The sequence below is a fragment of the Molothrus ater genome, chromosome 1, assembly GCF_012460135.2.
Source record: "Molothrus ater isolate BHLD 08-10-18 breed brown headed cowbird chromosome 1, BPBGC_Mater_1.1, whole genome shotgun sequence".
Classification (NCBI taxonomy): domain Eukaryota; kingdom Metazoa; phylum Chordata; class Aves; order Passeriformes; family Icteridae; genus Molothrus; species Molothrus ater.
This window is the reverse complement of record NC_050478.2, coordinates 83,870,787-83,885,986: the sequence shown is the minus strand read 5'-3', so window position 1 is coordinate 83,885,986 and position 15,200 is coordinate 83,870,787. Positions and strand designations below refer to the sequence as shown.

Genomic DNA, 15,200 nt, shown 5'->3' with positions numbered 1-15,200 from the left:
CTGAAAAGAAAGGAAACTTGATTTGGTAAGTTCAGAAGAAACATTAGCACATGGTTTTCTTAGGCCTAAATAAAGTCAGGCTGATGTTACTGATTTTCAATGTAGTTTTGAATGGTAAATGTAGATTACTTGTTCTTTTGTATTGTTGCTGGTCTCGGGGTAGTTGTTGGTGACATAATCCTTGATTGGGGTTGGGGGTTTTTTTGGTTGCTATCTTACGTTTAAAAAACCAAAACAGGTTGACTAATGGGAGTTCTTGGAATCAGTGTAGTCACAGCAGAGAGAGGCATCACAGAGCTTTTATAAATGCCTGTTTTCCTCCTGAGCGGAGTGGGGTACAGACACCTTCAGGAGTGGCTCCACACCGCCATTTGGGATGAGACTGCAGCAATATGCTTTGCCATCTGGGGATCCGTGCGTGCGGCAGGACTGGAGCGTTCCCTTCTCATGCACTGGAGGTTCACGCTTCATTACAGCAGTAGTTCCTCTCAAATTGTCCACTCTTTGCTGACAAGGCCAAGGGAGGAGATCTCTTTATTCTGCACCCCAAAGTACTATCTGATTTTATAGAAGCAGCTGCTCGGCTTGCTTGAAAGAATAGCCTAAAATAGACAGCTGATTTGGGGACAGCATATCTGTGTGCAGATGAAATTAAATGCATGCCCCAAAACACTGCTCCTTTAGTAGGGCAAAGAAATGAAGGAAAAGCTTATATCAAGGTGCTGCCTATGCAATAAGAGGACATCTGGATGGCAGCTGCCTTTGTCTCTGAAGTGAAGCTAAGGTAGCTAGGCTTGCTTATCATTATTTGTTGGGTACTGGATTTAAAAGTCAAGTCAGAGGCAATTTCTAATGTTCTGCAAGGAAGTTTCTACAAGTCCCCAACAGCCTCTTCAAGGAGGCTTTTTTAATGCAGTGTTGCAATTCCAAACAACTCTCCCCCAGTTTAGTCTCTTGTAGATATTTTACCAAAATAACAACTGCAGTTAATACTGAACTATTAAAGCAACTGATAAAAAGAAGCCAAAGTTACCCTGACGTTTAAGCATTTTACTTTTTTCACATGACTTTGGTTCTGTTAAGTTTGACCAGAAGTACCTTAAATATGAATTATTCCAAGTTGTCTGCTTTGTATGTCCATCGGTCATAGCTAGGTAACTATTATATGCTGAAAATGCAATATTTAATTAACTTGGAAGAATAGCTGATTCATTAATTGCTGTGTGCAACTTTTGGAACTTATATTACGTCCTCAAACATGCTTTGTAAGCCAGCAACAAACCTGTTTGAAGCAAAATTCCAAACTCACGGTTCAACCTTGGGAGTAAAGGTTAGCTCAGGTATCAGGTGATGAGGGACACGCCTAAATAATAATAATAATAATAATAATAATAATAATAATAATAATAATAATAATAATAATAATAATGCTTCAGCACCAGCTCTGCAGACCCATCACTTCCTGAAGATAAATGCTAATGGACTTTCTGGGCTAATCCAGCCACTTTTTACTTGAAAGCTTTGTTGAAGTTGTTGTGGAGTGGATTTGAAATGAAACCCACTATGCAAGAAGGCTGGAGTTTGCTGGCTGCCAGGCACGGACTTCCCCAAGCAGTCAGGCGATGCTCTCTTGGAGCAGCTGCTGGTGCTGGTGCTGGAGCAGGCAGGGCGTTGCAGCTTTGGCTGGAGCTCCAGCAGCACGTTAGGAGGTTATGCACGATGTTTCCCGGAGCAGGGATAAAGCCTGGGCTTTCTTGGCAGGATGGGAGGGACTAATCCGTGCAGTGGTATTTATATTGATTTGTAAGGATTGTTCAGCTGGGATTACTCAGCTGGGTATTATGGTGTTTAATCAGGGAGGGAGAGCACAGGTTCCTGAAAGGAAAGCAATAGATGCTTTGACTGTCTTTAACTTTGCCTTTAATAGCTTTAGATTTGCAAGACACGTGTAGCTCTTCTCATCTATGTGAATTTTAAACTTTCTTTTGAACTGTGACTTCTGTAGTAGTGTTATTTGTCTATATTTGATTAGCATTCTTATGTTTTTTCTTCTTTTTTTTGGACACAAGCAAGAATAAAATATCCAAGAATAAAATATATAAGAATAAATTATCCAAGTAAAACTTTAGAGAAGCACTATGAGTAGAAATCTGTATATGGAAAATGGTAGAATAAATTGGGAAAAATAATAATTTTTTTTCATGTAAACATAAGAAAAATATTTAATTATTAGGTATGTCAAAGCTTTTTATTCCATTTCTGATGTAGGACTGGGTAATCTCAATAAAAATGCAACTAAACCTAACCTTTTCTGTGTCAAATTGCAGCTCTCACTGGTTCAAGATATCTTTTTAAGGCCATTCTCTCATAAATGTGACTGTCTGATATAATATGCAGTCAAGCATTTACCCTGTGGTCATCTGACAGTATTTCAATTCCCCTCTTCATTGCCACCCAGTGTTGTGCTTCTTCAGCTCTGACTAGCAAGTTCCTTAATGGCTCACTCAGTAGGTTAACATGGGTTTGCCAGTTGTCTGAAAAGTTCCAGTGGATTTTCTCTTTGTTCTGTATGGGCTGCACGGGCCAGGAGCCCTTCTGCTGCTCAGGTGTTCCACACATACTTTCTTTTGAAGGGTAAGTGGCAGTCTTTGTATGATCATAATTTTGGGATATATTGGCAGGGCTTGCTTTCTCCGTTTTGCTGTTGAGGTAATGCATCAAGAGTGTGGCACCCAGTTAACCTCACCAAGAAGGTAAGACTTGAATGGAGAATCCCTGGGGTCACTTGATCTGTCTGTGTCTCATGTTCACTCTTTCTTTTCTTTTTTGTCCTGAGTTAAGGGTGGGCCCCAACCAGGCTATAGGTTCATGACTGCCTCTCACAAAGCTATGACTTAAGCTTTAGCTTCCCTTCTTTTCCTGTCTCCTTTTGGGCCAGGAAAATCCATCTGTGCACTCTGATGTATTGCATCCTTCACCAATGTAACCACTCTGTCCTTGAGGGTTTTTTTGAGGATTAGTCTACTCTGACCTCAGGTTTGACAATTGAAAGAATATCCCATTCTGCCTTCTGTGGTGCTGCTTCTATCTGGGTAACTGAGGCTGGTTTGGGTTTTCCTTGTCTTGATAAATCCAAACAAAAAAATGCTTTCTTTGTAAAGGTCTTTATCAATCTTTTTCTTAAATCAATGAATTAAAAGCAGGTGACACAAGAAAAAGGTACAGGAAAACCACTGAACCTCATGTTCATGGAAAAAACCCACAGATGTTACCAGTTACTTGAAAATCAATCTTTTCACTGGATTTTGTAATCTGCTCAAGAATTATGGTTTTCCAGAGGTCTGCTTAATCTGGTGTTCTGCTTAACTGATGTGCTTAGTCAATAGTTACTATGCAGCAGTGGTTTTGCAGGCCCTGGCCTGCAAAGAGGGTTTGGAAAGGCTGATTGCTGTTATCAGCGATAGCTGGACCAGGGTGTGCTCCCCCAGCAGGAGATGGGCAGTCCCAGTGTGCAGTGACACAGGATCAGCTGGTGTCCTGTTAGGCTTTGGGTTCAAACTTTGACCTGATGCTTTTTTAGGAAGGAAGGTATGCTTTCTTCTGGTGGGTGTTTTTTTTTTTTTTTTTTTTTTTTTTTTTTTGTTTGTTTGTTTGGGTTTTTTTCCCCAAGGCTGCAAATTTCCTTTGAGAAAATGGGTACCAGGAATTTTGTTTTCTAAATGGTCTGTGTGAGTCTGGAAAAGGGACTGGCTGTGACTTTACATATTTTAATCTTATCTCTTATTGTTGGAACATGTGCAGACAGAATTCTAGATGGTTTCGATGATTTCCTTGGATTTCAAGCCCCTCATACTGATGCCATTAGTGCTTCAACACTTGTGTGTGCAGTAGAGTCTAGCAAGAGTTCAGCAGTGGTGGTGGTGATACCCACCCACAGCAATTGTCTGTCAAGGCAACCAATATCCATCCACTCTGCAAAATGACCAACCTGACTCTGTAGTCCTTGGGTTAGAAACGAGACCATGTACAGTGGGAAGTGCTTCTGAATGTTATCTGTGAATAATTGCAGCACCATCCAAGGGCAAAACCAGTAAAATCTTCATCAGAGGCATGATTTGCTGTAGTTTATCCCTGTAATTAGCAAATAAACCCTCCTTGTACATCCTCCCTTCCCCAAATACCTAGCTTTCATCATCTTCAATTTTGGGATGCCAAGCTTTAGGTGTGAACTGGACAAAAACTGAATTTTGCAGTTTTTAGCCTTCCATCTTCTTCTATCAGAATTCCTAAAACTTATTTTACCCACTAATCCAAGTGGACAACTTCATTCCTTCCTGCTGCAGGGCACCTATAGCCAGTTGTTCCTGTTACTCATTGAAGCTTCAGTTTTTTATGAGTACCTTTCATATGTAGCTTATTCCTATAGTTGTTACCTAGCAACATTAATTTTGTTCAATTTAATTTGTCTTCTATTTCAAGAAATCTATCAGGTGTGTTTTGAGAACATATCTGGAGTCCAACCATGAACCTTTAAAAAAGAGTTGTGAAATAATAAAGAGAGTTCTCTCCAGCACCTGTAATTAAAGTATGTATACTTGGTGTTAGCCATCACAGCCATACTGGCAGAAATGGGAATAGATGTGTGTGGTGTTTAAAAATCACCTGGAGAATACTGGAGCAGTTACAAGTTCACTGTTGATTTCTCTTTGTGGCTCTCTGGTTTCAGTGTGCTCAAAGAGCACAGATGCCTATCTCAATTTCATGCTCTTTTACCAACCAGCATCTCTGTTTCTTGCCCTTCTCTCCAAGGCATGGTCATGGTCCATTTAGCATTTTGCAAGCTGCACGTGCACTGATTTGACATTTTGTAGGCCTGCAACTGTAGTTACAGTACAAAATAGAGGGTTTCACTTAAGCTGAAGAATGTTAAAATGCAGTAAAGGAAAGGAGTGCAGAGGCCCATATGGAGACTTACAAGGCATATAAAGTTTTCGGGTTCAGGCTTGTAATTTTTAATTCAGGCTGTGGCTACTCTGGGGTGAGTGACGCCTCTAGGACACAAAGTTGTGTCTTCTTTCACTTTAAATGAACAAAAAACCCTGTAAGCTTCTAATGTTCAATTGAGGCAGTCTTGATATTTTTGTAATTCTGTCTGACAGCCTTCTCTGATCTGGAGAACAGTGTGAAAGCATAGGGTTTGCAAATATTTTTTTATATTGTCTTTTTGTTTCTTGTGCTAAACTTCTCATCCATATGGAGCTTTCAAGAAACCAGGAGGGGAGAGATTGCATAGAATTGGAGCCTGATACTGGGAACAGAGGGTGTCATTCAGCTGTAGCATCACTGTAGAGGGCACTGTGGGATTTTTAAAAATTTGTAAGAGATCTGCTTATTATCATCCACCTTCTGTTGCATGCGTCTCTCAGAGGTGTACAAGCTGCCAAGTACTAAATACATGCATCCATAGGGGGCTGTGGATACCAATTGTTTGAAAATTACAGATCAACTGGTGCCTGTGGCATTAGTGGAAGCTGAAACCAGAGTATGGAGGGATATGAGACATTTGTGTAAACATTGTGAGTGTAGTAACATGGTCAGAGGGAGAAAGTAATAGAGGAGTAGGTGTGTTACCTAGAATGGACTTCTCTTTGCATCATAACAACTGTGTGTTGTCAGTAATAGTACACTTTCAAAAAATTGTAGTGATGGAGATTTCTGGAAAGTCTTTCTAAAATGGCATTTGGACACAGTATTGGAGGGACATGCTGCACTGTTCTTGTGCAAGGGGTGCCCTTAATATGAGGGGTAGTCTTAGAAAAGGGTTTGTATACACATCTCCCTGTGGTAATCCTTATCTGCATTTTTGATCCTAAAACATGAGATTTACACAGTGCCAAAACCCTTGCAAAACTTAATTGCATCACCAGTATGAATCAGAAGAACTTACATATGGTTTTAGAGGATTTGAAACAGGATCTTGAGATAGATACCGCAAGCACTTTATATGTCTCTTTTTTTTTCCCTTTTCAAGCTCTGATACAATTCTTCTGTTTATTTTACTCTAAATGTATTTTCCCTGTATCACCTGTGATTTACATTGTGTTTCACTGCATCATCAATGCAGGATGGTAGGCTGTATGCAACTGTGTGTTCCTTTTCTTTCACTGTTTCCTTCTGTCTCCTTGAGGGTTAATTCATATGTGCTGGAGGGGCTGCTCACAACTTGGATACCATGCTCTACTCAGCTAACTTCAGTGAAATATTACATTAGGTATATCATAGCTTTTTTGTTTTGTCAAGATGGCTCTTGAATGTGCTGCTCTGAAACTCATTTTGCTGGTGTTAGGTTGTCAGATAGGAATAGGTGATCAATCAACAGCTGCCTATCTGTATCAAACACTTGTTTATAGATGTGCTGTTAGGTTTCCTATAGTATCAGACTTAATTCCATGGCGACAGAAAAGTGCTATAGTCTTTTTATAAATCTCCTGAATTCCTAGTAGCTCTTGCATCATTTATCTCTGGGAACTGATAGAAGGGATAATGCTGGATGATTAAATTCAAAAATGAGCAAACAAGAAGGAAATTATTTATTTTTTTAAATAAAATGTTTTTACAAGCCTCTTAAATCACAACTAATTTAGGTCCTGTGATGTTTTTCAAAGTGTTCCCTATGATCTGTGGACCATATGTGAAAGGGACGGGTGTTTGCTGAACATTCATTTAGATACATTAAATGCATCCTGGTCTGTAGTCCAACATGTTTATCTCTTTTTCAGTAAATAGAATTTCTGTGATGCAGTGAGCCCCCTGACAGCCATGAAAATACCTGCTTTCTTCAGGAAGCTGGCACAGCTGAAGATGAGCAGGATCATTTCAGCTTTGTGTCGCTTCAGAATAAGTGGGATCCTGCTTAGTCTTGTTAGCTGAGCTTAACATGTCAAGGCCAACAACTACCAAAATAAGTAAATAAATGAGGATCTAGGGGATAGAGAAGGGCTAGAAGCAGAAAGGCAAGTGGGACATGGTTAAGTACAGATTAAAGTTTGCTCAGGCTTAATTTAGGGCTTATCATCCCTCCTGTATTATGCTCGAAAACATTAAAAATGTATTCAAGGTGCTTTTTTTTAAAATGGAGCATGACAGCTAACCTACCTAGCTAGCTTAACTAGCTTAGCAGAGCTTTTGTAACAAAGTTTTCCTCTTTCCTTGAATGGAACTTTTAAATCTTTTCTTGTAATTGAAATAATGATTTACTTTACCAAAAATATTACTTGCAACATCCAGTGGAGCTGGTTTCTGAACAAAGCCAAAGTTTAACAAATTGTGGGCAAAGAAACAAAAGGAAGTTCAGACAGCTGCCAGTGTGTGCACTTTGGTTCTAGTTTGGGAAAGAACATTGTTCACAGAAGAGTCTACAAAACTGCCAGTACCCTGTCCACCACCAGAAGTGTGTCAGACCTAGGTTATGCAAGTGTTCTCATTTAAAAATGACAGTCAAAAGCAAAGGGCTGTTTGCATGTTTGTGCATGGAGGTGATAAGTAGCTTCTGTGCTGCTCACCTGAAATGGAAGAATAGACTTTGAATATCTACTTTCCTACTCCTTGATTTTATGGCAGAATTCAATACAGATTAGGGAAAATATCATTTTTTTATCCCTGGAAGTGCATGTATGCAAGATATTTGGGGAGCTGAAAGCTCCTCAGCTACCTGTAACTCTGCCTGCTAGATTCTTCCAGGTCAGTCACAAAATCTGTATGTGCATACTTAGAGGACCAGCATGGTGCTGTGCTGGATCAAAGTCCAATAATTTGCAAATTTTGCTGTTAACTAGCAAGCCTTCTCAAAGTCAGTTTTGTCAATGTTTTGGTTTTTTTTTTTTTTTTTTTTTTCTTCATAGTGTTGTAGGGTTGTCTTGATAGAGGTGGGATCTCACTGGTTGGTAGAGAGAGATACTTTGAAGGATTGCACTGTATATGAAATACCCTTCTGAACAGTACGCCTGCATATGGTTGAAACATATAAGTTAGAAATCCTGTGGAGGACTTATTTGATTTTTGTTAAGTTAAACTCTGTGGAGAGCCATCACGGTAACATACTGGATTACTTGGCAGGCTGAGACATCTGCTGGCACTTCTGAGGTGTAGGCTGCAGCAGTGAGGTTTCCTATTGCATCATGCTGAAATCTCTCCAAAACATAATGGTATTTAGTAGTAAATGCCATTGTATAGAGATGAAACTGTATGAAATTCAAGATTGCAGGCTTTGTCTTCAACAAGCTTAAGGATCTTAAGGATCTTTTGCTCCTGCAGAAGTTTTATAGCAAGACTGAGGGCTATTATTAACAGTGCTGCACCCACAGAGAAAAGGAGCTGACAGAGAAGTGAAACCAGATTCTGGGCTTCAGTGCAGCGTATTATTAGGAGAACTCTATATGCGCCTTGTCAGTGTCTGTCCTGTTAGAAATTGAATTTAGGTGCGTAATTGATATACTTAAATGCCTGCTAATGGTAATTCAATGCTTTAAACTATGTACTAGTTTTGCTTAGTGTTTTGCATGGAATACCTCATTTTATGCATATTAGGCTACATAGGACAGCTTTGCAACTGTTTGCTTATTCAGGGGTAGCTTGAGATGACTCTTAATCATTCCTCCCATGTTACAATCACCTGAAAACTTAATGATCTTGCACGCTAATAGCTTTCTCTAAATTGTTAATAAATTAGCACCCTCGGGGACCAAGCCATATGGACTTCCACTGAATGAATATATGCCTCGACTTTATTCCCTTTCTGCTTTTCACCATGCTAAACAATTGCTGTTAGTTGCTGTCATTTACTCCCTGACTCTGTGGTCAGGGTCTGTCTTTTATGTCTCCTGCATCCAACCCCTAAGCTTTTACTTGACTGCCATCTGACACCCTACAGCTCGGTACTTTAGATGAATGATAAAATTTAAAAGCCTTGTAATTCGGCCTCTCCCTCTTTATATTCCTACTTCTGTGGTTCCCTTGTGATTGCTCAAGAAGTGTTTTTGATATGTCCTCTCCAAATAGGATAAGAATCTGGAGGATAGAATGAAATTTAAATTACAGCTCTGTCTCAAGATCACTAAAAATAGCCGGAAAATTATTGTAGACTTTGTCCAAGAAAAGCAGAGCTTAGATTGGTGAAAATGCATCAGCTAGCTGACATACAGAGAAGATGGTGTAACCTAGTGAAGGTGAGTCTTAGTAGTAGTGTAGTAGCTGTTAAATACAAAAATTGAGGGAAATTACCATAAAGAATTGAAAGGAAGAAACCTATTTGTGGGGTGATGTGGTGGGTTTTTCCCTTTCAATTTTTTTTTTTGTTTTTTTTTTTGCTTTTTTTGTTTTGGTTTTTTTTTTTTTTTGACATGTGTAAACCTTGAAATCTTCTTGAGTACATTCTAAGTGGCTGTTACTTTATAGTAAAAAGCCTACTAACTTGCAGTGAGAAACATGGTGTTTCAGGTCACTAAATAGAGCTCAGGTGTAGGGGCATGACCAGAAACCTGTTTAATTCTGAGCAGGTCTTTTGTTCACCCAGCACTGAGAATGGAAGTCATCAGCATCCCAATACAGTTGCCATGTAAATGCCATGTTCAGCTCTCATTATGGTTATCAGGGCATGTTGTTGGAGGACAGAAATTGAGTGATGCTGTTTTAGATTATGTCCTCAAGAAATGGGATGTTTGTACAAAATCATTTATGGTATCTAAAAGGAAATAGTGCAGCTGGTTGCAAGCCGCTTCTGATGGTTCATTTACCGAGAAAACATGGCAAAAGAATGATTATTAGAAAACACAGTGTGTTTAAGGTGCAAAGCAGTGTGTGTTTGCCAGCTCCATCGCTTGTCTCTACTTTCCATCCCTCTCATAAAGAGTTTTGTGAGACAGAAAGTTTGCAGGCAGCAATGGTATATTTTGCCAGGCCAGTTGATACAGCTGGAAAATAAGGGCACATTTTTGGCTGCACAAAGCTCTGTTGGGTCAGGAGTAGCTGTTCAGGCAGTGGCTGTGCTGTAACCAGAAGCAGATATCGATGTGTGTGTTCGTCAGCCTGCTGAACTCCTGATAGAGAGTGATGTAACTTGTGGCCAGGGAGTAATTACAGTGCTCTGCAAGAGGAGTTCAGAGAGTGGTTAGTGCAAAGGGCTTGCAGAGTTCTCTTGTCTTGCAGAGCAATTATGATCGTTAAGGAGGAATGATTCAGCACAAGTTACTTATTTACAGTGAGGTAAGGTGGTGTATATAGAAAGGTTGGTGCCCTTTTTAGGGACTGATGTTCCTCCAGCCAGCCACACCACATCCTTGGTTGATTTACTTTACTTTAAGGTAGAAGTCTATCACACTGCAAGAGCAAGGATAGATAGATAGATAGATAGATAGATAGATAGATAGATAGATAGATAGATAGATAGATAGATCTATCGATCAATCTTTTTATATGAAAGTTGCTGGACTGCCCTTCAAAACACCATGTCACAAAAATACGGTAGGATTTTTAACAATATGTAATAATCACTTCTATAATGATGTCTTCCAGGACTGCAGCACTGTCTTAATTTTTTTTCCTTCTAAATGATTCAATCTTTCAAAGTATTTATTACAGTGTTGGACAATCTAAACTTGATACTTTGCCAAGCCAAACTGAGGTATTTGTAAGTGATATGCTTTGGAAATATATGGCAATTTATCAGTAAGTAAAGTGGTGCTTCACATTAGCATTGTCATTATTAAAAATCCCACTAAATTCTTGTGTGATACACACACACACATATACATAGAGAGAGAGAGAGAGTAAATACTGTAATATTTATTCTGTGTCCATAGCTTTTCTCCATGGAAGACAAAACAAATCTCCATTGCTGGCTCTTACTTGTTGTGGTTTTCTACTCTAAGAGAAATACCTTATTTCTTCAATAATAATTTGCACTGTAAAAATGTAGTTAAATAATTATGTCACAATTTTACTGAAACTTAGTCTTTGCTCTTGCCACATTTCCTTTGCCTGGGACTTCCAGATGAGTTACACTGCCTTTGTTTTGTCTTTCAGATGACGATGTGGACCTGGAAGCTTTGGTAAACGACATGAATTCCTCGTTTGAAAGTTTATACTCCACGTGCAGCATGCAGTCGGAAACCGCTCCGCTCCTGCAGAACGGCCAGCTGAGCCGCAGCCAGCTGCCATCCTCGGGGCCCAGCGCCCTGCAGCCCACGTCCCCCAGGCAGAAGGTGCAGCGCTCCCAGCCAGTGCGCATCATGGCAGTCAGGTAGGGACTAGGCACTCGCTTCCTGTTCCATATTCCATAAGTTGCCATGAACTGGCTTCAAAAGAGCTATATTTTAAAAGAGGAGATCCTCTTAGGTAAGGAACTTAGTATTAGACTGGACTTTTGCATAGAAAAGTGTACTAAGTAGGTGAAGGATATAATATTTCCACGTATTATCACCCTTCTTTTAGTCAAGGTTTGATGTTTCGACAGTAGCTGATTTGTAGAAGTGTATCATTGGTACCAGTTAGCAGAAGCTATATCCATATTTGGATTTTTTTCCAGACTGTTAAAACTGATGCTCTCAAGTCTGGTGTACACTGACAGCCTATAGGTTTTATTAAACATTAGAGATCATGTAGACAGATGAGGGTATGTTTGACTACTTTTGATGCACAGCAAATGCCTCTCTCTTTGTGGAGGTTTCCTGAATGGCTTAAGACCAACAAACAAAAAAAAAAAGAATGTCTTAGTTAGGTATCTGTTCTTCCCAGAGCACTTTCAGCTCACTCACTTCAGTGCACTGTGTAAGTCCTTACCAATAAAGAGTATTAAAGTTGTCCCCTGTTGTAAAGCTGAGGACTGGAATTCAGGCTTCAAGTGGAAAACTCTTGATGGTGATAGGAGAGTATATAGGTGACGTACAGGTTCTTAAAATCTTTTTAGGCAGCAGGAGGAAGGGAACTCCTGTCAGCATGAGTAGGTAAACTAATTTCTTTCCTGCTAGATAGCAGTTTGTTCTTTGAAGGAAGTGAAAAGTAATAATATAATAAAAGAAAAATACCATGTGTAGAAGGGGTGGCTTCTAACTCTTAACACTGATGTATTGCTTATAGGAATGGTATATGTAAGACAGGCAACTTTTCTATTTGAATGGATATGCAGTGCAGCTAGGTCAGCTAATGATGCCATCAGTTCTACAGGTATTTCACAGTTAACCTTGAATGGGGCTGTACTGGAAAATGTACTCTCTGGAGTCCTATAGCTGTTGATATTTTGTAGATATCTCAGTCAAAACACTTAAATTATTTTTGGTGTTTAAAAACTTAGCAACTCTTATTTTGAGAGCACTATGGCCTTTTGAAATCTGTACTTCATGCACACTAGAACATACTGTATTTATCATCATCAAAGAAGGTAATGGTGAAGCTTCTGTTCAGGGTTATCTGGACCCATCTTGTTTGCCACCAGAACAGAGTGATTTGACTGTGGTCTCCTAGGAGCACAGGTTTATGTGCGTATCAGTTATGAAGTAAATGATCCACTGGCAGCAGTACAGCCACAGCAGAGCACAGCACAGAGAACTCCCAGCTTCAGGAAACCACAACTTTCTAATTGTATTGGGTCTGTGGTTCCACTTCTTACAGTGGAGGTCAGTCCAAAACGTGCAGTACAGCCCCCTGTTGCGCAGATATGACATGTCTACTGGTTTGAAGAAATCTTGCACTGTCCTTTTACCCTGTACTGTAGAGAACTGCACACATGGGGAGCACAAAAAATATATGAAGCAGGTCAAATAGTTGTTGGCATAGTTTGTACTTGCAGTTGGAACCTGCATTTATTGCAACCCCCCAGATCTGTAAGATTCGTTCATGGAATACCAAGGCAACTAAATTGCAGGACAAAGTTACCTGTGGAGCAGATTTCACAGTAGTTAAATTTTGCCATCCCCCAGGTACAGGCAAAGACAATGAGAGTACCCAGAGTGGGACATGCTGCTGTGGGCAAACTCAGCAGTAGTCTCCCAGGCAGCTCTGTTGAGAAAGCTTTGCTTGGTGAAGGCATGCAGAAAAATGAGAGCAAACTGAGTTTTTAATGAGTTGCCTTTCAAATCCAGTAGTTAGTTGATTTGGAAACTTTCATGATTGCCACTAGATGGTGCCTTCTGCTTAGGCATTGAAAGGCAGCATGCTGCAGTCAGCTAATGCATCTTCAGTGATGATACCCTGGCAGCAGGGAAACCAAAAGCCATTTGCGTAGTCACGAATAGGTCTTACAGCTTTTCTGGTTTAGTTTTAGTTTTAGGTTCTTTTAGTTTTTCCTTTTAGGTTTTAGTTTTTCTTTTGTTGGTGTGGGCACTGCAGGTGTACAATAAACTGGAACCTGAAACTGTTACATGCAGACTCATGAGGTATACTTTGGTGGATGCAAACTTGTCTGAACAGTAACTGTTGGATGAGAATAAGGTGGGAGGGTACAATTCCAGCTAATTGGGTATTGCTAAAGCCATGTCTTTGCCTTTTCATTTCTCAGGAAATGCCAAGTTGCTTGGAGATAGAATCTGGTATTATAATGAGGTGACACTATTGGTTTAAGTCACAGCTTAGAGAACTCTACAGTAGGGTACATGTTTGTTTTCAAATCCACTTGGAATTTGGCTCTGAGTGACTGCCATTGTTTTCTCCTCTTTCACATTGCTTTGGAAGAGCTTTACTGACTTTCTGGCACACACAGCTTAAGCTTGTAATCTAGTGCTTACAACAGTGACTACAGATAGATATTTTTGTTTATTTTATTTGCACAGTTACCTCAGTTACTCACCCAAGTAATCAAATTATGAGCAACAAAACAAGCATGGATGCCTGACTGGTCATTTTTTACATGCAATTACCTACTTTGCACTAGGAGTTGCTGTAACTGTACAGTAGTTACCTAGAAAAAGAATGGGTTTGATTCCTTGTTTTTAGGGTCATTATCACAAACCCTGGGGCAGGAGAGCCAGGTCTAGGGGTGCCAGTTTGCTCCTCTTAATGTGTAGTGCTTCTGTGTTTACAGGCGTCTTCAAGAAGAGGAACAGCAATTCAGAACATCATCTTTGCCGGCCATCCCAAACCCCTTCCCAGAACTTTGTAGCCCTGCAAGCTCTCCAGTGCTGGCCCCTGGATCTTTACCTCAGAGTCAACCTGCTAGTAAGCATGTGAGTATGGGATGAAACTTTGGGTCATCCATTTGTGTGCAAACCAGCAGTGGACTACTTCATTTTGAAGGCAGAAAGAAAGCTTCCAGATAAGTAAAAACACTTGTGCACTTTGTCTGTGAGTAGGGCAGCACTGGCCGAGAGAGTATCTTCAAAAAGGCTTCAGACATTTTTTAGAAGGTTTGTAAGAAAGATGTGTAAAAATTAAGTAAGCCTCTTTCAGATAAATGCATGTTGTGAATGGAGCAGTAATGCTTAATATCCTTTAGACTGAATAACAAAATCTGAAGATGTACTAATTCTGAAGTCAAGTGAATTATCTTAGAGTTGGATGAGGATCTGTGCCTTTTATACTGCATATTCTAGGTGTCACAAAAACACTGAAAAGCTGAATTCTTTAAAGACATGGTGGGGCTTTATTTGCTGTTTTTCATGAAGCTACTCAAAAAGCAAAGGTGTTCTTAGAGCTTGTAGCTAGGCAGGGCTCATTGTAATGGGATTTAAGGGGAAGGTTGTCCCATGGAAAGCTGGAGGAGTAACTTTCTGGGTTCTTGGCAGTTAAGATAGCCCAGACTGAGTTCTCATGTGGTCCAGAGCAGTAACCTCAGTGACACAGAAGTTTTTCATCTCTGTCCTACTCCACTCTGTAAGAAACAATCATCTTGTTTTGTATCATTCCTCAAGCACACTTGAAGACTAAACCTTTATTTTGTAAACTGTGCTGACCTGCATGGGAATTAAAAACCGGGTTACTCTGACTACTGGCTTACAACCATTCTGTTCTTGAGTACCCAAAAATATGGAGAAGTTCTGTGTCACTGCTCAATTAGTTTGTAATTAGCTCCTACATGCTCTCTAAGAGATAAAGGGCTTGGGTACAGCTACAAGCAGAGGAACCAGATGTGTGCTCTTGTGTGTTCTGTGTTGTGTTACAGTGCCATAAACAGCTGCCTCCTTTCCTGAGAGACACCTGAGTGCACCTCCACT

At 40.0% G+C, this 15,200-nt stretch overlaps 1 protein-coding gene across 2 annotated transcripts in view; it reads left to right on the top strand.

The window, feature by feature from the left end:
• Positions 1 to 15,200, top strand: part of GRB10 (growth factor receptor bound protein 10) — a 145,446-nt gene that overhangs the window by 77,828 nt on the left and 52,418 nt on the right. For both annotated transcript variants that reach the window (XM_036406345.2, XM_036406344.2), the window contains 2 exons: positions 11,080 to 11,296; positions 14,072 to 14,213. In XM_036406345.2, coding sequence (XP_036262238.1) covers positions 11,080 to 11,296; positions 14,072 to 14,213 — 359 coding nt within the window. The remainder of the gene's footprint in view (positions 1 to 11,079; positions 11,297 to 14,071; positions 14,214 to 15,200) is intronic.